Source organism: Urocitellus parryii, chromosome 5 (genome assembly GCF_045843805.1).
Source record: "Urocitellus parryii isolate mUroPar1 chromosome 5, mUroPar1.hap1, whole genome shotgun sequence".
NCBI classification, from domain to species: domain Eukaryota; kingdom Metazoa; phylum Chordata; class Mammalia; order Rodentia; family Sciuridae; genus Urocitellus; species Urocitellus parryii.
Window position 1 is genome coordinate 50,299,616 of NC_135535.1, and position 23,765 is coordinate 50,323,380.

Genomic DNA, 23,765 nt, shown 5'->3' on the forward strand with positions numbered 1-23,765 from the left:
GAGTTTCTATTTTGTCTGTGGTGAGGGCAGCTGTCTCTCTTTGCTTCCTGGTGCTATGCCCTGAGCTGCTTTCCTCTGCCAAGCTCCTCCTGCCATGATGTCCCACTTCACCTGGGACCCAGAGAAAATGAACTGGCCATCAATAGACTAAGACCTCTAAAACCGTGAGCCCAAATAAACCTTTCCTCCTCTAAAAGTGTTCTTCTCAGATCTTTAGGTCACAGCAGCAAAAAAGCTGATCAAAATGCTGAACGTCATTAGAATTAAAGATGTATATTTCAAAGGACACCATCAAGAAAGTAAAAGACGAGTTAGAAGCTGTAGCTCAGTGGTAAGCACCTGCTTAACATGTACACAGCCTCAAAAATTTTTTTTTCTTTTAAAAAGAGACAGAGAAAAGAATAAAGTAAAACTCCATGGAATAAGAGAAAAATTTTACAAATCACTTTTATGATAAAGGACTTATACATAGAATTTATATGGAACTCCTACATCTTGATAACTTAAAGAAACCTAACGGAAAAGCAGGCAAAAGATGTGAATAGATATTTCTCCAAAGAGATATATAAATGACTACAAATACATAAAATTGTTGGACATCTTTAGCCATAAGGAAAATGTAAATCAAAACCTCAATGATATACTACTCATACCCACTAGGATGCCCATTATCAAGAAATTAAGGGCTGGGGCGATTGTTCAGTGGCAGAGCACTCTCCTAGCATGCATAAGGCCTTGGGTTTGATTTCTGACATTGGAGGGGGGGGGAAACAAATGTTGGAGAGAATATGCAGAAATTGGAATTTTAATATTGCTAGGGAGAATATAAAATTTAACAGTTCCTCAAATGGTTAAATATAATTACCAGATGACCCAAACATTCCACTCTGGGTTATATACCCCAAAGAAATGAAAACATACGTCCATAAAAAACACTTGTACATGAACATTAGGTGCAGCATTAGGTACAGTGGAAACCACCCAAATTTCTATCAACCAATTAATTGGCAAATTTAATTTGCTATAGCTATAAATGGAATATTATTTGGCAATAAATAATAGATGAGGCACTGGTGTAATAGGATGAAATGTGAAAACATTATGCTAGTGTATTAATCAGCTATTTTGCTGCTGTGACTAAAAGATATGACCAGAACAACTGTAGAGGAGAAAAGGTTTATTTGAGGGCTCATGGTTTCAGAGGTCCTCATCCATAAAAGGTCAGCTTCATTTCTCGGAATTTAAGATGAGGCCAACGTCATGGTGGATTGTGTGGAAGAAGGAAGCAGCTCACATTATGCTGATTAAGAAGCAGAGAGAGTCTCCACTCTCAAGATACAAAATACATACCCCAGAGCCACACCCCCAATGAACCACTACCTCCAGCCACACCCATCCGCCTCCAGCTACCAGTTAATCCCAGTGGGGATTAATTACTGATTATGTTAATGCTATAACCCAATCATTTTTTCTCCAAACCTTCCTGCATTATCTCACACATGAGCTTTTGGGGGACACCATGTCTAAACCATAACAGCTAGTCAAAGAAGTTGCTAACAAAGGACCACTTATTATATGATTCCATTCATAGGAACTGTCCCAAACAGGCAAACCCACAAAGACAACTAGATGAATGGTCACCTAGGGATGGAGTGGTTTAGTGGCTCTTGGCTAAGGGCATGTCATGTTTTTTGAGGATATGAAAATGTTCTAAAATTGTGATGAAAGTTGCACAATTCTGTGAATATACTTAAAGTTACAAAACTAAAAGTTACTACATAGTACATTTCAAATGTTTGGATTGCAACAAAGATATTTTGAAAATTGGGATAACAAGTTCATCTTTCCTCTTTACTTTTTTTTTACATTTGTCTTAGACTATTTTGTGTTGCTATAAATGAATACCACAGACTGGGTAATATTTTAAAAAATAGATTTATTTCTCACAGTTCTGGAGGCTGGGAAGTTCAACACAGTAGTCTCAGTAATATTGTGGATTTGGTTTCAGTGCACTGCAATAGAGAGTATTGCAAAAAAAGTCACATGATTTTTTTTTATTCCATTCATATAAAATTTCCTTAGACTACATTTTAGTCTAATAAGTATACAATAACTTTATATCAAACAACATACACAATTTTTAAAAAAAAATAATTTATTGCTAAAAATTGGATCATCTGAGCTGTTGGAAAAATAATGCCAATATATTTGCTCCACACAGGGGTGCCACAGAACTTCAACTTGTAAATAACACAGTGTTTGAGAAGGTCAGTAAAGCAGAGTGGATAAAGCTAGGTGTGCCTGCATTAAGGTAATAAATCTGACAAGGGTGTTCTTGCTTTGTCATCTCATGGTAGAAGGCAGAAGGACAAGAGAACCACTCCAACACGCAAGACAGGGCTGGACATACCTTTCATCAGGAGCCCATTCCCACAATCACTAACCTTCTGGTGACCTAGGCCCTACCCCCAGTACTGTTACACTGGGGATCAAGTTTCCAACACATGAAGTTTGGGGAACACATTCAAACCATAGTATCATTTAACAATAAAATGTTTTTAAATCAAATTGCTCCAAAAGAAATTTCCTAACATGAGATATATTTAGAACAACGAGTTCCTAACTCAGAAGGTATTTCCAGGAAAAGTCCCAGGTGTGCTGGGCCCAAGCAGCAGTGATGGAGTGAGCAACAGCGTGTGAAGGACCACATTGCTGAAGACCTGACGTCCTCGACTGTGTGTCAGTGACACCAAAAGATGCAATCACAGTTCTTTGCCGCAGCTTCAACTGTTGGCAAAGGCAACCAGCAATGATCGTGGCAGTTAATAAGGCATTATTCTAGAAAACAAATCATGTTTTAAAATACAGGTGTTTTTTTTTTTTTTAACATATAGTATCTTTTCCCCTTGTTTATGTCCATGATTACCAGTTCTCATGATGATAGACGCTGAAATCATTAGTTTTCTTTGATCAAGTGGATTTTAAACATCTGCTAACACAAGCAAAATTCCAGTTATAGGCATCCTCTTTTATCTTGAAACTTTGAAGGTAAAATGTACATATTTGTCTTGAAACAAAGAAAGGTAATTATTCTGAGAAATCCCAGGGAAAGTTAAGTTTCTTGATTGTCCGTGGGTTTGAAAAGTTGCTTGGGGATTAAATGGTTTAGTCTCAAATTCTGAAGTCTAGAAGACACTTGTGGAGATGATTCTTCCACCTGTTAGAACAACAATAAAAACAAGTTTTATAAAAATGTAGTCAGTCTGTCCTATGTACTTCTATTCCCCCTCACTGCTTCTGAAGAGAAATAATACATTTCTCCCAACCCTGGGGAGACCTGAACGACCAGAACCATCATCTGTCGCTCCTGGGAGAGTCATGTATGTTTGTGCTCACCATATTATTGCCAGCACCTAGCTCTGGGTCTTTATGTAGAAATGACTATGCGTCAACCTCCTAAAGGTATGGACAGGGCTTGCCATATAATTTGGCTGTACAGTAAAAAATTAAAATGAAAGCCCCTTGTTAAAACATGAAGAATTTCAATATGACTATGACTGAGCATTAAAAATGTGTGTGTCCCCAAGTGCACAGCCCTGTACAAATGCCCAGGTTGTATGTTCAAGAAGACAGATCTGCATGCAGTTAAGAAGGAATACTGCAATGCTATGGTCATATTCTTCATATAACTGCTAATTCCCAAGAGCCAGTCAGTAGGCCAGGATGGTCAAGACATTTCACCACCAGAGGAAAACGAGCAAAGTAAACACAATTCATCCTTTATGATACTGAATAGTTCATTTTAGAGCACTGTGATGGTTAATTTTATGTCAACTTGTCTAAAACCAAAGCACCAAGATATTTTGTCAGATATTATTCTAGTTGTTTCTATGAAGATTATATTTTGGATGAGAGTAACACTGAAATCATCTAACTTCCAGTCAAGCAGATTATCCTCTATAATGTGGGTGGGCCTGGTCCAATGAGTTGTAGGTCTTAATAGAAAAGACTGTCCTCCCGCAAGGAAAAGGGATTACATCAGCTTTCAGACTCAAGGTGTAGCATGATCAAAATCTAAGCCTGCAAATTTCAGACTTGCCTGTCTCCTTAATAACATGAGTCAATTCCTTGAGATAAATTCCACTCTGAGAGATATGCAGGCAGATACACACACACACACATAATTTCTTTAGACTACATTTTAGTCTATTAAGTATGCAATACTTAATAGGTGTATATATACACAAATAAATACACATACTACATGTATGTGTCTCCTAATAATTCTGCTTTTCTGGAGACCTTGACTAACATAGGGACTATTCTTTATTCAAGACTAATATATCATATATAACTAATTAAAACAAATTTTTAAAAATTATTTTAAAAAATTATATGACTATGCCTCCTTACTTTATTTTTTATGTTAATATGTGATTTTTAAAAAAAAAATCTGGAAATCACTGCTTCCGATAAATTTTGCAATGTTTACTGAGATGCTTTTACCTAAAGGTACATTTCATTTTTGGGGAATGGAGACAGGCAAAATATCAAGTTAAAATTTCTTTTAGGACTTTTTTCAAAACCCAAAACTATAAATCCATTAAGAAGCATTAAAGCTTTCATCTGAGAAGGGCTCAGACATTAGACATTAGTACTGCTATGCACCCCATAATGATATTTTAGCCAACAGCAAACTCTATATAAGAAGGTGGTCCCATAAGATTATAATGAGTTGAAAAATTCCCACTGCCTCTTGCAATATATTATCCCTGTATTTGTGGGATACTGGTGTAAACAAACCTTCTACACTGCCAGTCCTATAAAGTATAGCACATATAACCATGTAGACTATATAATACTTGATAATAACTGTGTTACCAGTTTATGTATTTACTAGTTTTTATTGTTATTTAAAGTGCACTCTACTTACTAAAAGTTGTTAAGTAAAAATTTTTAGTAAAACTAAAAGTCTACTATACAATGGGATGTCATATCAGGCCAGCAATAGTTTTAGCCACCTCATGCTTTGTATCTCTCTCCTTCCTTCCTTCCTTCTTCCCTCCCTCCCTCCCTCCCTCTCTCCCTCTAGGAATTGAACCCAGAGGCATTTAATCACTGAGTGACATCCCTAGTACTATTTTTTATGTTTTACTTTGAGACAGGGTCTCACTAATTTACTTAGGACCTTGCTAAATTGCTGAGGCTGGCTTTGAACTTGTGATCCTCCTGCCTCAGTCTCCTGAGCCACTGGGATTACAAGCATTCTCATCACACCCAGCTCTTTTTGTGCCTCTTGACAGCATCAAAGGGCCACATCAAGTGACTGACCTACAGCATGCAGGCTGGTTTATGTACACTGTGACATTGCACAAGGAAATCATCTAGTGACCCATTTCTCAAAACTCATCCTTGTAGTTAAGCAAAGCATGACTATCCTGGTAGGATTTAAATACAGGTGTAATTCTTATGAAGGAATGTGAAGAAACAGTTTGTGGGCAGCCCTTGTCATTGTATTAACAAATGACAAATCTTTGCCAGGTGTGGTGGTGCACAGCTGTAAACCCAACTACTTAGAAGGCTGAGGCAGGAGATCTCAAGTACAAGGCTAGCTAGGGATTCTTGACAAGATCATGTCTTAACATGAAATTTTTAAAAGGGCTGGGGATGCAGCTCAGAGGCAAAGCGCTTGCCTCGCATGGGAGAGGCCCCTGGTTCAATTTCTAGTACCACAAAAGCGAGGCTGAGGGGCTTTGCAAGTGATGGCAAGTTTACTTTCAGAACAAGATGTTTCCTGAGATAGAAATTCCAGATTAAACAGTTGATCTTGGGTATAAAATGAAACTATGAATCGGCGGGGATTCTAATATTGCCAAAATAGGGTGGGTTATGTCCATTTTAGTTTTCTGACCAAAGCTGCCCCTCTGCCCGTTCTCATGACCCTGATTTATAGTACCTGGATTCACCTGCATACCCAGACCGGAAGTCTAAGAGTCATCCTCACCCCAAGGCAGATATATAGATTAGGTCCCATCAGCTCTGTCCCTTAGCATCTCTTCCCCGTTGCCATTGCTAGTTGACTTAAGCTAATCATTTTGTCCAGGCTACTGAAATACTCTTTATGATAGGTACTTGTCCCAAAGTCTCTCACTAACACCATCCACGAAATCATAATCAAAGTCATCTTCCTAAACTTCAATTCATGGACCACATAAAGTGCTTTACTGTTCTTGCTACAATCAGAAGAATGGACAATCCCTGTAGGAGACCCTTTGCCTGTCCTTCTTGAATCTTCCTGTGACCTCAGCCTCAACTCTCATTTGCACCCTGTGCTCAAGCCATGCTGTTCTATATTATAACTGACCCTTCAGGGGCTGAGTCCTTTGTCAGGCAGACTCTTTCAAGAAGAGTGAAATGTCCCCTATCTGGGGAACAGAGGACATGACTATTACACCTTCAGAACTCAGTCTGGGACAGGAGGTTACATGAACACTTTCTTCTCTGAGCTCCTAGTGTGGCCCCTTAACTTTGGAAGATGACACTCATGCTACTAAGTCTGCTGCTGCACATTAAGCAATTCTTAAGCTCCTGCTGGAACTATGCTTGGAAGTAATTTATAATCCCACGTGTCTAACTGGCACCTTAAACACAGCCTGCCACAGGAGACCCGCATTTCCCTAAACAGGTTCTATTCATGTCTTTCTCATCTCAGGAAATGGCACAGTCAACTCCCCAAATTGTTTCAACCAGATATCCAGGGTCCATCCTGGATTATTTTTCCTCATACCCTTTATATCTAGTCAGCAAGTTGTAAAGTGTCCATCTCTAGAACGCAAGAGCCAAAAGGAAGAGAGAAGAAAAAGTCTCATTTGTTTTAATCAGTTTAGACACTAGCTTGACTAAAGCCAAAAAAAAAGAACAGTGAGAAATGAAATGATGCTGGGAAAGCTGGAATGAAACCAAGAGAGGTTTCAAACGTCAAGCCAAACATTTGAGAGTTTATACTGCAGGCACCAGAAGTCACTGAAGGCTTTTGAACAAAAAATTAGCTAGGTACCCAGAAGCCTGATAATGTGATCACAGGGTGGGGAGTGGATTAGCAGAATGGGAACAGGCAGAGGAGGGTAGCAAGGTCACAAATCACCCAAGATAAGATAAGGACCTAAAATAGGACAGACTAGAAGGAATGGAAGAAATCCCTGAGAAAGATATTTTGCAATAAAGCTAACTCCCTGGAGGTAGAGTGAAGGCAAGGTGAGTCTGAGGTGACTCCAAGATATTAAGCTGTATCACGAGGAGACTGGTGATTGAAATGGAGAAAATGGAAGACAGAGTAAGAGGCTGGGCTGTGGTTCCAGAAAATTCAATCTCTAGGAACAAAGAAACAGATTAGGGAACAGGTTCATTAACTGCTTCCTGGTGTCAGAGCAATCAGTGAATCACCAAGTCACTTACCTAGCTGTCTGTCTCCACAATCAGTGAAAGAGGGAGAACTGTCACCTGCTTATCTTTGAGTTCCCAGTACTTGGGAAGAAATAGACAATTGAAGCTTCACTGAATGAGACACCAGTGCAAAGGGGCTGGCTCTAGTGGTGAGAATGTGGTGTGTTCACAAAGATAAAAAAAAAAACTAAGCCTTGGGAATATACCATAGGTACAGGAAATAAGGGGTGAGGAAATAAGGTGGGGGGTGGGGGACATTGAGGTAAGGGGGATGTTGCATAAGGTACCCCTGTAATCAGGGGAAGGAGACACAGCAGGAGTTAAAACTATAATGTGTCAAAGGGAAAGTCAAGAAGAACAAGACCTGAGATAAGGCCCCGAGGACCGGAATAAGCCATTTCAACAGAGTTGGTGAGATAAAGTCAGATTATGGCCTGCAAAGCAGGGGTGGGGAAGAGAGAGAAAAATTGACAAGGAAGACGTTGGGAAAGGTGTGGAGTAACAGTAATTTTTTTCCAGAATATCACCTCCCATTAATTAAGGCTACATAGAGTGGAGGCCTCATGAATGAGTAGGAAGGACCAATTAGGAGCAGAAGAGGGGAATTTTGACAAAGATGAGAAAGCAACTGTGTTTAAACCTGACAGCATAATGCAAAGCTAACAGAAATACAGAGTCATTAGTAAATGAAATAAAATATGAGCACATTTGACAGCCACTCCTACCATGAGAACTTTTTTTGGACTTTCGGAGTCATTTGTACCACAGGTTCTCTTGGACCCTCGCAATTGTGATAGATCCTCATCTGCACCCACTTCATCAAATGATGACAGCTGCCATTCTCCATCCCACGCAAATGTCCCATCTTCAGCTACAGAGGACTTGCTCCTGGCGACATCGGGTGTGATTGTGCTGGATGAGACTGTAGGGAGGGGTGATGTTGAAGGTGGTGTGCTGGGACGTCCACCGTCTCCAGAGTTCTTCAACTGGGATGGAAGGTCTGCTACAGAGGCCTGGCTAGTGGAGAGCTTGTTTTGCAAGAAGTGTTTTAAACGAGTTTTCCTGGGAACGCTGTTTTTCCTGATCGCATTCTGGAGCTGAGACTCTTCTGCAATGACGTACACTCTGCAGCGGCCTCTGGTCACTGCAGTGTAGACATGCTGCCAGTGTTGGCGGCCCGCCTTCCCCACCACATAGACCACTGTGTTCTCCTCGGACCCCTGAGAGGCAATAACAAGGAATGAAGACTTAGCACTGCAGAATGGGTTCAGAAAGCTCACAAATCGGGAAGACAGATGAGTCCACACAACTCTCTCACACATCATGCACCCTCTGTTGGTCAGAGCACTCATATGAACCCATCTCTCGGACTCATGTTATTCATGACCTAAGAACTCGCATTTGCTATACATGCTGCTGTGTTTGGATCTCACAGGTCCACAAGTGTCTTGTGGAAACCCAATAACAAACTTCAAAGATGGCATGCAGAGGCTGGGTCCGGGGCTCAGTGGCACAGTGCTTTCCTAGCATCTACGAGGAACTGGGTTCAAGTCTCAGCACCATGTATCAATAAATAAAATAAAGATCCATTGACAACTAAAAAAATATTTTTGAAAAAAATGTAAAATGTTAAAAAAAAAATGGCATGCAGTGACAAAGTTTCCCTAATCAAAGACTTAGAGATGACTGCATGGAATTTAGGTATAAAAGTATTATTCTAATGTTACCTATAATGACAAAGAATGGATACCTAAAATATCCTTTAATAATGGAATAAAAAATGTACATATGTATTTGAATATACACATGCACACATACACACACACACACACACACCTCTGACAGCAAACATCAAATTGCTTAAAAATATAACAAAAGTTTAAAAACCAGACACTATAAATAAAGAATGGTGGTTACAAGTACGTGGAAAAAAATAAAATTAATGATTTACAAAAGTGCATTAAAAAGCAACATAAATATGGAACATAAAACAAAATAAATCTAGTAAGATTTTTTGAAATAAAAAATAAGGCAGAAAACATCCACAATAAACAAAATATAAAATTCTGAATGAAGACAAGAGCAGCACAGGCCACACCAAGCCACATGAAGAGTGTAGGAGGGAAAGGAGACCCCATGTAGCTCATTGGTAGCAAGAGTACTCAGCATGTACAAGGCTCTGGCTTTAATCCCCAATCTTGCTAAAATAATAAAAATAAAAATAAAAGCAAATAAAATTAAAAAGAAAACAAAGAATGGCTCTCAATGACTTGGTTCTCGATTTAAATAGTTTTGTAAGAATCCACTCTTACCTGAAAAGTATGAATAGTTCTTGCCCATGCATGTCTTATGTTACAATATTTCATTAGTTTCTTAAAATCCACTGTTACTTCCAAGCCAGCCATGTTATTAATAGTCAAATACCTTCTCATTCCAAAAGTTACATCAGTTTTATCCTGCAACCAAAATAAAGAATTACTTTGTATGTCTTCAAAAACACACAGAAAAGATATCCTCTTTGGGTTGAACAGAAAATATAAGCACCTTAAAAGTAGAATGTACATTCATTACAGTTACGAATTTCAAGAGGCTTGGGCCTGGGGGTGGAGCTCAGTGGTAGAGCATGTGCTTAGTGAGCATGCACGAGGCCCTGGGTTCAATCCCCAGCACCCCGGATTTTTTTTTTTTTCAAAAGACTTAAAATGTATACCTAATTGAATATATCCTCACTCAAATACTTTAACAAACACAAATAGAAATTTTCAGTCTTGAAAGTTCTCAAAGTATTTTTTCCTCACAGCTTTTTAAAAATACAAGTTTAGAAGAGGTCTTTACAATGAGACAAATTTGGCGAGCTTTTTTTTTTTTTTTTTTTTTCCTTTGGCAGTGCTGGGGATTGAACCCAGGGCTTTGTGCATAAGAGGCAAGCACTCTACCAACTGAGCTATATCCCCAGTCTCCTTGGTGAGCTTTCTATAGTTTCTATATTTAAGCTGCCAACCAAGGACATGATGCTTTGCAAAATCTAAGTGTCTCACTCTCAGTTTTGTCTTGGTCCTTACAAAGTCTTCTGGAAAAATATAAAATGAAACCCTTTCCAACTCAACTATTCTCAATTATTCCAGCATTATTCTGCTACTAAAACTAGACAAGACATTTCAATTATAGGACAATAAAAACTATAGTTCTTGTGGCTGGGGCTGGGGCTCAGTGGTAGAGCGCTCACCTAGCACATGCAAGGCCCTGGGTTCAATCCTCAGCACCACATATAAATAAATAAAACAAAGATATTTAAAAAAAAAAAAAAACCATAGTTCTAATTGGTAAAAAGGTATTATTTTTCTGACACTTACTTCAGTTATGAAAAATACTTCTCCATTGCACAGGCGAATACCACTTTCAAAGTCATGCTTATTCTTGGCAAAACCACGAGGAGTCCCACAAAAGCCTTCTCCACTGGCTTCTAGATCATTATCAGGCTGACTTCCGAAGGTATCTCTAGAAAGTAACTCGGAGAGGTATGCATTCCTGGTACAACAAATTTTATCACCAACTCCAAATATGAGTCTCTTCCGATGGTCTCTGGGTTGGAAAATGATAATATATAATCAGAGCTTAGAAAATTTCAATTTTATTTTGTTTCAACAGTAGCTCCTACTTAGAACTGATTCAATTATCAAAATAATTTCCACACTTTTTTTATATTGCTTCCATTCTCCAAAGGTCAACAAGAAAATCAGATTTTCACAATTATCATGTGATAATTTATAAGTGCACTGTATCACCTCAAACTCAATGCCATTTCCTAGCCAATTTTTTCAAGTTAGTAATTTTAGCTTATATGCTCTTTCCCCTCCTATTTTTAAAATTTACTAAAAAACTCATTGATTCTGTCTTTGAAAATAATTCTCTCTTCTCCTTTTACTACCTATTACAACCTTATTTCAGGTTTTAGATCACTTATACATATTTCTATAAAAATAGTTATGACCATCTATTAGAATAATAGCAGCAAATTGAATAAATATTGGTTATATGCCAGTTACTGTGGTGTTTTAGGTTTATTATCTCATTCATTCTTATTCCAGCTTGGTAAAGGAAATTCTATATAAAGAGTCTTCATTTATATACATGAAAAGGTGAAATTACCTTCCAAGATAATAGTTACAGGGACCCAAGGATCCAACCCTTTGTTTTTAACCCACTGTTAGGCTACCTTACACAGTTTTTTTGTGTGTGTATGCATCTTTCTTCAGCACACAGGAGCTCCTGTGCCTTAAATGGCCCTAGGATCTCTACACTAAGTAATGAGTAGGTGTTGGTAAATGTAAGATAAATGAATTAATTTTCCCTATGTAAAAACAGAGGGCCCTTCTGCACTCCTATTTCTCTGCTGACCATTTATAAAAGCACTCTCCAGAGGCACCAGGTTGCTCAGGTTCTTGGAAGCACTAGAAATTCTCCTTGACTCCTCATGCTCATCTTGGAAGAGCTGAAGGTTGCCAATCTTGAAACCATAAGGAAAATTTCATTCCTTATTTTTCTTCTTAATACACTCACTACCATACATGTCAATTCCTATGAATATATATTTAACTGAAGAAATCATTATATTTCACAAATGAGGATGAGGAAAAAAAGTATACTTGGCTACAGCAAACAAAAGAACAGACAGGGACTCAAGGGAGGACTGTCAGTTCTTGCAGATGCTCACTTGATGAGGTGGCCTGTGTAGTGCTTGCAACAGCAGTCATTGATGAGGTTACAGTCCTGCCTGAAACACAGAAAAATGCAAGGGTCACCTTACCAGTGTCTATTATATGATCATCTGTGTTATAAACAATTTTGACATACTGGATTCTATAAGAAGTTTCCAGGACTTTTTCCAGCAAAAGTATTTTACAATTTTACATTCTCACATAAACTTTTGTTCCACTTAGCTTTTCTGGGAATGTCTAAATATAATATTTGGTAGAAAGAGCCAGGTTTAGAAAGTGACCTCTGACTAGTCTAACAAAGAAATATTCTGAAGTAAAAATGAGAATTAACAGTGATGAATTACAAGAGTCTCCCCCATTCAAATGAGATTTACATTAACAAGTTATTAAATTCAAAAGCTAGATGAAAAACATTAAAATATTGTAAATGTTTTACCTCCTAAATGCAATAAATTGTGATGTTTTTGCGCATTTAAAGTCATTTTCTTCCAGTAAACTTCTAACTGCAGAATATAAATCTGTTAATGAAAAAGAAAAAAATTAACACAGAAAATTACCAAATCATAACACTGTTTCTATGGAGAAATTAAATCAGAATTCCCACTAAGGGGCCTAGAAAAATATCTCCCCAAATGCAACACAAGCTCACCATGGGAATACCTGTCTCATTCCTCACATTAGCCAGAGCAACAGGAAAGAGAATTGAGAAAAGGGTTCCAGACTTTCCACCCTCAACAGAGAGATCAACCAATGGCTAGGATGGCTCCTAATTATAATAAGCTCACTATATATTCACTGATAATTTGTGAATGCCGAACTTAAGAAATGAGCAAGAATACAATATGTGTAACAGAATTAGTAATATAAAACTTTCTGTTTTAAGTCCCTGTGGTACTAAAGGTTAGAAAGAAAATTTGAGAATTTATATGCTTTAAATGTTATCTTAATATACTCATATGAGATAGACATTATATTCAAAGCAATATCTAACTGGCCCATATCAGTGTAAGATATTGAGATGTTTCCTCATTGGCTGGAAATGGACACTCCCCTAACACCACAATATCCCCCAACCTTTCCTTCCTTCCCACTAGACCTCTCTATGATTCAGTCCCTAAAACATTAGCCCTGGCAAGGCAGAAACCATTCCAATGGAGCTTGTGCTGACTACCAGCTATTAAATAGTTTGACCACTCACTATGTATGTATGAATGTGGAAATGAAAGCTCGTGGACATAACCATCCAAATGGAGAGTGGGGCAACAGCCTGCCCTTCCTCTTTAGAACTCAGATGACTGACCACAATGACATCCACTTAAAATTTCTCCTTTCACATGGAACACCGACAAACAGGCTTCCTTCAGTCTCAGCAATGGTACAAAAAGGCAAACTTTTCTCATGGGACAGAAGGTAACCAAAAATTTATGTAGGAACATTCTAGGCTTTGTGCAATTCACTAATAGGAAAAGAATCATGGGGGAATTAAAAAGCCCAGGCATTGTGATCACCTGCTCTAGAAAGGCTAAGTTAGTTGCTCACTGAACCCTTAATTTCTCAGATAAAGGGAAGATTATTTTTAGAAAATGACCAAACTTAAGTTTAGCCTGAGCCAAACCTTAGCCTGCCAGAGCAGAAATCTCCAAAAGTCTCTCAACATTTTATTTTCATTAGCACATACAGGATTGTGCTATTTTGCTGTCTGCTTTTTTCACTCTCTCTACATCCACTACATCAATAGGTACACTATATTTCATTGATTCTAAGATGTACATTTTCGCATCTTTGAAATTCTAGCCCACTATGAATCTGGTCTCAGGTTTTTGTACTATGCAGTAATAGGTATAATTTACTCAATAACACAATTATTAACGAAAAGGCACTATAATGCCTCTCTGAAGAAAACATTTACCCAACTTTCTTAAAGAAGAGACTAATTTTCCAGCAGAAGTATTTAATTAAGATAGAAAATCAGCATCAACGGCTCCGCTCCCAGCTCCATAGGCAATGTCACTCTCACTCCCACTTTACACATGGCTAAGTGACATGCCATGGGTCCTATGTCTCTAGGAGAATGTTCCCCATCCCATGCTCCTCTCAACCCTGTAATGTTGCATCCTAGCATCCACAATTAGAAGCAATGCTTATCCAATTTGTAAAGCAGAATGTTAGCGACTCAACGTGACAACAGTTTAACAACCATAACTCTTACTTCACAAACACACTCAAAGTAAAAGTATGTGCTTTTCAATTTGTTCTAGAAGAAAAACTTCATTAACTAAAACTTGCTTTCTCCCAAAATAACTGGGTTATGGCAGCTTTCCTCTATTTTAAATAAAATCATCTCTAGCTATTTATTCACTCAACAAGTGTTTACTCACTCCAATTGTATGTCAAGAGCTTACTTCTTTACACACTTGTAGGGTGTAAAAATTAGTAAATTCATTTATTTATTTTCAGTGCCCCATTCTGACTGGCAATATTTATGTTTATCATCAGATAAAATTATAAATAGTTGCTTAAATAAATTATAAAAATGAAATACATAACTCTGTGACATAGTAGCTTACACTTACAGGAATGACGATCACTTTGAGATAACTGAGAACTGGCATTCTCTTCTGGGAGTCTGACAAAGATAAATGTCTTATCTTGAACGAAGATGGGGATTGGAGGGTTATCAGAGATATTTAATTCTGCATCAAATCTTGGAAATTCACGTTTTGAGATTCTTGAATAAAGATAAAATACATAAACCAAGAATATTATCATCTAAAAACGTCTTCATATATGATCAGACTTATATATCTACTAAAGATAATAAACAGAGAGAAAATGCCACCCAGATATGCATTATAAATAGTAAATAAGTTTTCTAATAGAATTGGAAGACCATAAAGTTAAGGTGATACATTTAGCATGCCATTCCCCACTCCGCTTTTTTTTTTTTTTTTTTTATACCAGGGTATACCAGCAATTGAACCCAAGGGTGCTTAAACCATTCAGCAACATCCCCTGCCATTTAATTTTTTATTTAGAGACAGGGTCTTGCTAAGTTACTTAGGGTCTTCCTAGGTTGCTAAGGCTGTCTTTGAACTCACGATCCTCCTGCCTCAGCCTCCTGAGCCACTGGGATTACAGGTGGGTACTACCATGCCAGCCACTCTTAATAAGTTATAAGACTCAGACAAAACTATCAGAGGATATATTATGCACCACTGAAAGCCTGACCTACTTATCTCCAGATCCACAAGAACCATACAAGGTAGGTATTACCCTCATTTCATAGGTAAGCAGCAATGGCAAGCTTAGTCGAATCTGGACAGTGGTCCCACATCACAGAAGTAGCCAGCAGGGGAACTGGGAGGCAAATCTGAGTCACAGTGGTTCCACATCCCTTTCCATTTAACTTAATTTGGACTAGCTGAGGCCTTTTCCCTACTTTCTACCATACTCTTCTCCTTTCATCTGTGTTTTGTATATATGTTTCAATTTTCCCATTTGGGTCACATATCCACATTTGTTTGGTGCACTCCTTCCTCATTCTTCCCTCATTCTTGTATTTTTAAGATTATCGAATCATATCAGAAAAACACAGTAAGGTATATGTGCCTTGTCATAACAGAGCCTCTCCTTGGTCCTTCAGAAGAAGACTAATTAACTCTGGGAACAGACCACATGGCACCCTGGCTACCTGAGGTGGGAGTGCCCTTCTGTGTCATCTTCAATCTTTGCCAAATGAGTTGAAAGGGAAGAAAGGAAAGGGAATGATATGTAATTCTGGGGGCTCCTAGGAATTATTGTTGATTTTGTTTTAATTCTGACCCAGGACATGTAGCATACTTCTATTCTTAGAAGCATTTCCCTGGCATAACACAGGAATCCTCCACAGTAAATACATATTAGGGGATGGTGATTAAGATGAAATGATGAGGGCTGGGGTTGTGGCTCAGCAGTAGAGTGCTCGCCTAGCATGTGTGAGGCACTAGGTTCGATCCTCAGCACCACATAAAAATGAATAAAATAAAGGCATTGTGTCTAACTACAACATATATATATATATTCTTAGAAGCATTTCATATATATATATATATATGAAATGATAACAGGAGCACAGCTTGGACCAACTGATACTGAAAGGGTTACAAAGAAGAATTCCTGAGTTTCAGGTAAATTAACTTCTTAAGGAATGTGATGTAGTTTAGATTCCTCCAAGTTTGGGAACTTTAAAATGACCAATTATCTAGCACAAATGAGGTGCCCTTCCCCGTGGCTTGGGAGGCTAAGGCAGGAAGATTGTGAGTTCAAAGCCAGCCTTAGCAACCTAGTGAGGCCCTAAGAAACTTAGTGAGACCTGTCTCTAAATACAATATAAAAAGGGCTGAATTTGTGGCTCAGTGGTTGAGTGCCCCTGGGTTCAATCCCCAGTACAAAAAGAAAGTGCTCCTCAGGTAGAAGCAAAAGAGTTATAGGAAAAGAATATTATACATCTAACGTCATTATTTTTCTTAATGTCTCCATACAAATCCATATCACCGACCCTACTCCTGTCAATTATAAAGTTAACTTGTGGTCCAATGAATGAAACAGTTTCTTGGTATTTCAAGGTCCCTTTACATCTATACATTTTATTATTAAAATAAATGTCATGAAATAGTAATAATCATGATTCTTCTGATACATAGATCATGAAGAAAGCAAATGCTGAGTGCACAGAGGCTCACTTCAAAGGTCTATGCAAAGTGTAAGGGAAATAAAGGATTCTGTCCTACTTTAAGAGGAGTAATATGCTGTGGGTGCCAGCAGGATTCACTTGGGAGCAAATACCACATTTAATTTTTATACGTTAGACTTCCCCCCACAAAAATTAAAGGAAAAATTTTCCCCAATTCTCTTCTGAATATGAGTGAACTCATTATTTCCAAGTCTCTGATCTCCTTGTTCCAGTCTCTAAGCTTAATGCAACTTAAATTCAGATGTAATTGCCAGGGATTTGTTTTAGGACCCCCATGGTTACCAAAATCCATGGATGCTCAAGTCCCGTATATAAAATGGCAGAGTATATGCATATAACCTACACATATCCTCTCACATATTTTAAATAATCTCCTGATTAGTTATATTACCTACTACATTGTAAATGAGATGTAAGTAGTTATTGTATTGTTCAGGGAATAATGATAAAAATGTCTATTCATATTCAGTACAGATGTGATTTTTTAAAAAATATTTTCAATTCATGATTGGTGGAATCCACAGATGTGGAACTTACAGATACAGAAAGCCAAATGCACATGCATTTTAAATCAGCAAAACATATCCATTCTTAAATTTCAATAATAATTAATGCTGGATCAGCATTAAGATTATTAACTTTGTTTTTCTGTGAGCAAAAGGTATATATTCTAAGATTAAATAGGTTTGCTAAAAGGTACAGTAAATATGTTGTATTAAATCATTTAACTCAAAAGTTAATATATATGTTCACATATATGTGTGTACATATACACATATGTGTATATATACTCAAAAGCTTATATATATAAGCTTTTGAATTAAATGATTTAACAAATTTATTATACCTTTTAGTAAACCTATTCTATCATAAACCTTATCTATGTGTATATACACATGTATATATATATGTATATATATATATATATACACACACACACACACACAATAATTATTATTATTATTCCTATTTTACTATCTCATAGGAAAGAAATACAAAACTTTCATTATATTATACCGTGTAGCATTGTCCACAATTAACTGAGATTCTGCTCTATGGTTTGTCTTCAGCTCAATTGCACACTTTCTTGACTTAAGAGTCTCAAAAAGATCTTTCAGCAGATTACCAGGTTCAATACTAGGTAACTGTCTAACATCACCTAAAAGGGGGGGAAGAAAGACACTGTGGGTTTTAGTAACTGGCATCTAAAACTTCAGAAATTATTTTGATTTTTCCCCATTGATATATATACTATAAACATGGACTTGCTATAATTTAGAGAAAAAAAGCCCCCAAAATCCATATTCAAAATTATTTAAGAACAGTAAATATTTTAAAAATATTTAAAAAACAACATTCAAATTAAACAGTAAAAGATTTTTTAAAAAGATGAAAACACCATAAGGTAACAAAATACGAACTGAACTTCTTTCAAATCTGTAACCATGGGCAAACTGTAGAAGAATATACATTTTAACCCACATGTTAAAAAAAAAAAACTTTAAAAAACTAGTAATTTGTCATTTACTCAGTCTTGCTCAATGTCTTATTGAACTTGGAAGAATCTATGGTCTCAATTACCTAAATGCATAAAATATAAAATAAATAAGCATTTGATAACAGACAAGTTCCACAAATCTAATGACAACAGATTTCACTGTTAAAAAATTCTCTTTGCTTGAAATAAACAAAACACAAACCAGAAAAATAAGAAATATATGTACTGAGTAGAAATAAGAAGAATGCTTCAGCCATTAATACAATCAGCTGCTTATAAAACATCTTCAAAGACCTAAAAAATAATATTTATATACAATTTGATTCTCAGATTGTGATTTGGTTTTTTTCCTGCATTAAATCATATAGTCCACAGATCACTACTTATTAGAATCTAACTGAACCTCAACAGAATTAGAGGACTTTAGAGGCTGGCATGTTCTAATTAGCTTCAAATCATAAAATTTCTTTTTAAGTGGTCTATAATTCAGATATTTTACTCTTTTCAACTCTTTTGACTCTCTGGCACTTTTACTATTCTAATAGCCATCATTTAGGTGTTTAGTAGTGACAGCTCTATTTCTTTCATCATCACCTGCTAGTATCTTGATCGAAACAAAGCCCTACCCAAGGTGATTAAGAGTGGTCAGACTTAACTCAGTGCCACCTTGACGAGGACACTGAGGATGGCTTCCCACCCTAGGAAATGGTACAATGGAACGAGGGGAACAATATGCTGACCGCAGTGCTTCCAACTAAACATTAGAATTCCATCAATATTGTAACTTACCAAGGATGATAAGCTTAGAAAGTTTAGAGTGCTCACACAGTAATTTTAAAACCGACTTGAAGATGCCTACAGACACCAAACTCCCTTCATCCACAACCAGAACTCTAACTGAAGAAAACTTCCATGGCAATTTCTTTTCCTCCGACTGCTTTTTGTCCCATAAATAGAAGCTATAATTGACCTATAAGCAAAGTATGGCATATCTAAAGTCAGGTTAATAAAAATTAAATGATTTTAAAACAAAATCCTTACATATGAAGCAGGAGTAAAGAAAGACAAGGAAAGGGATAAAGAAATAGAGAACAGAAAAGTTAGAGGGATGAAGACACAAAAAAAAGATAAATCAAATAATCTAAAAACAAAAGGATTAAACAGTTCAAAAATTGCTTCCCAGCAAGGAGTGTATTTAATTTAATAATCTTCAAACATAGTTTTATTCCAAAATATTATACTTCTCTAATTGACACTGAACCAGAGAAAGCTTCCTATTCTTTTTCATTCCCAAATTAAACTTCTGGACTTCCTGAGATATTCCAATCAATCCTTCAAACCCTTCTCTTCTCTTGTTCTGGAAATAAAAAGCTGCCTTCTTAACCTAATTGTAAAATTACTCCTTTTTTTCTTTCAAGTGTTCTAAACTTCTGACCTCCTCATTTTAAAAACCACCATTACCACCACCACACCAATTCACCTAAGGATGCTACTTTACTATCGGAGTGATACTAGTATTTTTATAATATAAATGAGGAAAAAAATTGTCAAATTGCAACTAGAGAACATTAAACATTTTGGTTAATGCCAGAAAATATTTCCATTTCATAGCTGTGGATATATGCAATATGCATATTTTTATATGGTATTTCATCATGTCTTATTTAATTTTTCTATTAAAACTAGAATGAGCAAGTTTATTAAGAAAGCCTTCATATTTCTCATTCAAATGCATCAATTCTGTTGAACAAAACCCTCATTCTCTCAGTGGCCTTGTCTCACAGCAAAATATTTGAAATTACCTCTAATTGTTTCCTTTCTTTTGACTGTTAGATCCAACTAGTGATCTTAGAAATGCCTGACACTTTCCACTGTACTTCTAGTACAACCATCTCAATACACACCCCCTCCATAAGCACTCTGATCACTCCAAGAGCTCTGTAGCCACGTATCCCTACATACTAGCCCAAGCTGGGATTGCCAAATTAAATACAGGATGTCCAGTTAAATATGAACTACATAATATACAATAAATGACCTCCTCATTTTAAAAACCACCATTACCACCACCACACCAATTCGCCTTTAGTTATAAGTATGTCCATGCAACATTTGGTATATACATATATTAAAAAATTATTCATATTAATATCTGCTATGTCTGGTAACCCTAATTCAAGGATGATAAATAAATGCAATAATTATCACTCCAGAGATCCTCCTGTGTACTTGCTCTCCGTTTTGAACCTAAACATGGCTTCAGAAATATTATCTCAATATCCAAACAGATAGTAAGATACTATCAGTCGATCAAAGTTGATGTGTAAGAAGAAACTTGGTCAAGACCCATCTCTGAGAAACACTGTACTTACTGTTTTAAGTAAGAAATAACTGTATCTTTATGGCAAAGGTTTTATCTATAGAAAAAAATGCCACAGATTTTACCTGGCAAAGAGTATAAGCAGGAAGCCCAGTTTTCTGTCTCAGTAAGCCAGTTGCCTTCCCTGTAGGTGCTGTGAGCAGAACTTCTATGGCCTTGTCTGCCCCCTTATGACTCTGCTCAAAGAAGGTACTCCATTCTTCTGGGACATCCTGGTCTTGTTCAAAATCTTCACAAGCTTTTTTTACTTCTCTTTCTTCTAACTTCTCTATATGCTTAAAAAGGCGGCTAACAATTGTGGTCTTCCCACAGCCACCTTTCCCACTGATGATTGTCACAGCATTGGAGCAAATCATTTCCAAGGCAGCCATCTGATCCTGATCCAGGTGGACTTCATTAACTTCTGCATTAGTTTCATTGTCACCATTATCCCAAGTAAGGCTGTCACTATCTCCTGGGTCCACAATGTCCTTAGAATTTTCTAACCCTGTTTCATTGGGTTCACTTTCTTCATCATCACTTCCTGAATCCTCGGGTTTGGGGGTATGAATAGATGCCAGGACCTTCTTGACATCGACCTGTAAATGCCATGGAGGTCTCTTCATCAGGTCACTTATTGACGAGGCAATGCCTTTCTCGGCCTGGTAAAGGTCATAAAGAAAGATCCAGCCCTTCTCACACGTCACCATACCAATGTCCTTCAAAAACTTCAGAGATTGCCAAACATTGTAAAAACTCATGTGCCCTGACAATTCTGAAGTCAAGTTGTCCCCTTCAATGCATGTGTGGCCGAGTTCTCTACAGATCTGCTTCAGCTTAGAGTAGATGACCAAGGCATCCTTCTCCAAGTCAGTCATCAACTGCAGAAGGGGAGGGCACTGACAAAAAGCCACCCAACTGGCTTCACATCGCAAAAGCTTCAGCTCTCTGTAGGTTATCTTTGAGGAAATGAAGGTCAAATTTCTTTTACAGAAATTGTAAATAATTATGAGATTAGAATTCCAGTAAGAATTATATTACTTGCTAACAATTTTTTAAGTCCCAGAATTATATATTTCAACTAAATTTTGAGGAAAAACTACATACTTAACATATCACTAATTTTTTAATTGTCTGTTCTGTGGTTGGAGACCTATAAAATTTTTAAGTTAAAATTATATTTTATCCAAGAAATAAACACATCATTTTTAAAAGTCAAATAATACTCCAAGGCTTATTATGAAAAATAGGAATCCCCTGGCTTACTCTTTCCTAGGCCTTCTAAAGGAATCATCATCAACTCTTTGTTTTTCCTCCCAGAATTTATCTCTACATTTCTAAGTAATATTTATCTTATTCCTTGAATTTAAAAACAATATTTTAGATGTTTATTATTAACTCCCTGCTATGGAAAGAGTTTCTCTAAGGAAGAGCTCGCTCTCATGCTCGCTCGCTCGCTCTCTCTCTCTTATGATCACGTCCATGCATCTCTGGAAAGAGTTTCTCTAAGGAAGAGCGCTCTCTCGCGCGCGTTCTCTCTCTCTCTCTCTCTCTCTTATGATCACCTCCATGCATCTTGCTAGGATGCCTAGGGCCTTACTGAGTTGCTGAGACTGGCCTTGAACTTGCCTCAGCCTCCTGAGCTACTGGGATGACAGATGTGCACCACTGTGCCTGGCTCTATAGGATACATTTTCTTAATCAATCTAGTTTAAATCAGTTTATTAGGTTATATTAATAGGATTCATAATCAAGTAATATGTTTATTTCGGGTAAGACTTTGTATATATCATGAAGTGAATGTCTACCTTATTTTTTTTTTTTGGCTTAATTTCCTATGTGTCCACCAACAATTCTGCCAAAAAATTGTAGAAGAGGCACAGAACTCTCTTCTCAAGATCCACCAAGATCAGCAGGTCAGCTATCAGCTCCATTGTTTTCATGGAGACATCCCTCCTGAGCTCTCTATATCTTTCGCTGGCTGAATTGTGTCCCCATAAAGGCCATACAATGAAGTCCTAACCCCTAGTATCTCATAGTGTGACTGGATTTGGAGATTGGGCCTTCAAAGAAGTAATTAAGGTTAAATGAGATCATAACCTCATAAATGAGGCCATTAGACTGGACCCTCATCCTATATGACTGGTGTGCTTAGAAGAAGAGATGGGGACACAGATGGGCACAGAAGTAAGATCATGTGAAGACACTGGGAGGAAAGACCATCTACAAATCAAGGAGAGAGGCCTCAGGAGAAACCAACCCTGTCACCATCAGAGCCCAGACTTAGAGATCTTCACAACCGTGAGGGAATAAGTTTCTATGTATAGGCCACCCAGATTGTAGTTTAAATGGCCACCTAGGAAATGAACACAATACCTTGGAGTGGCAGGAATTCAGACCTCCTTATCCCACTTGAGTCCCAGACCTCAGCAGCCAGGCCTTAACTTCCCACATATGATTCTTCTCTGAGAACAGAGATGGGACTGGCCAGGAAAAAGGAGAGGCCTCTTCCCTAACTGAATAATCTGTCACCACCAGATAATTTTTGCCTCAATATCACCTGGTGTCCCCAAGTGTGGCAGCTCTCAGTTGAACACCAACAGGGTGCAGCCCTGTTCCCATGCCAGGATAAGAAACAGTAATCATTTAATGCCCACTCTAGGGAAAGAATCTGGGGCTCTCACAGCTTCTAACACAGAGTTCCACTTAGTCCAGGAAGTAAAAAAGACAAAAATCAAGTAACTGACAGCTAATCCTTTCTAAAAACAATTTCTTTAAAGAAGTGGCAGAGATGAAAGGACACAGAGAAGGAGGAAAGCAGGCTGGCCCTAGTCTGAAGCTCTGTCAACTGACTCCAAAGAAAAACTCAAGTTCTATTCCTCACCGTGAAGATAGTGAGCCCAGATGACCAGATAGGGCAAGAGTCTGATCATATCTCTGTTCTTCACTGGTAAGGTCTCCCAGTACATGTTTGCTAAATTGTATCTACCTAACACAATGTACACTTTTAGTAGT

At 37.4% G+C, this 23,765-nt stretch overlaps 1 protein-coding gene across 1 annotated transcript in view; it reads right to left on the reverse strand.

Annotated features, from left to right (window-relative positions):
• Positions 1–2,073: 2,073 nt before the first annotated feature.
• The window catches only part of Helb (DNA helicase B), a 31,047-nt gene continuing 9,355 nt past the window's right edge, over positions 2,074–23,765 (reverse strand). Inside the window, exons 5-14 of the mRNA XM_077799044.1 lie at positions 20,837–21,709; positions 19,181–19,361; positions 17,911–18,052; positions 14,735–14,889; positions 12,598–12,679; positions 12,158–12,217; positions 10,797–11,025; positions 9,756–9,899; positions 8,169–8,663; positions 2,074–3,217 (exon numbers count right to left, since the gene is read on the reverse strand). Coding sequence (XP_077655170.1) covers positions 3,113–3,217; positions 8,169–8,663; positions 9,756–9,899; positions 10,797–11,025; positions 12,158–12,217; positions 12,598–12,679; positions 14,735–14,889; positions 17,911–18,052; positions 19,181–19,361; positions 20,837–21,709 — 2,466 coding nt within the window. The 3' untranslated portion in view covers positions 2,074–3,112. The remainder of the gene's footprint in view (positions 3,218–8,168; positions 8,664–9,755; positions 9,900–10,796; positions 11,026–12,157; positions 12,218–12,597; positions 12,680–14,734; positions 14,890–17,910; positions 18,053–19,180; positions 19,362–20,836; positions 21,710–23,765) is intronic.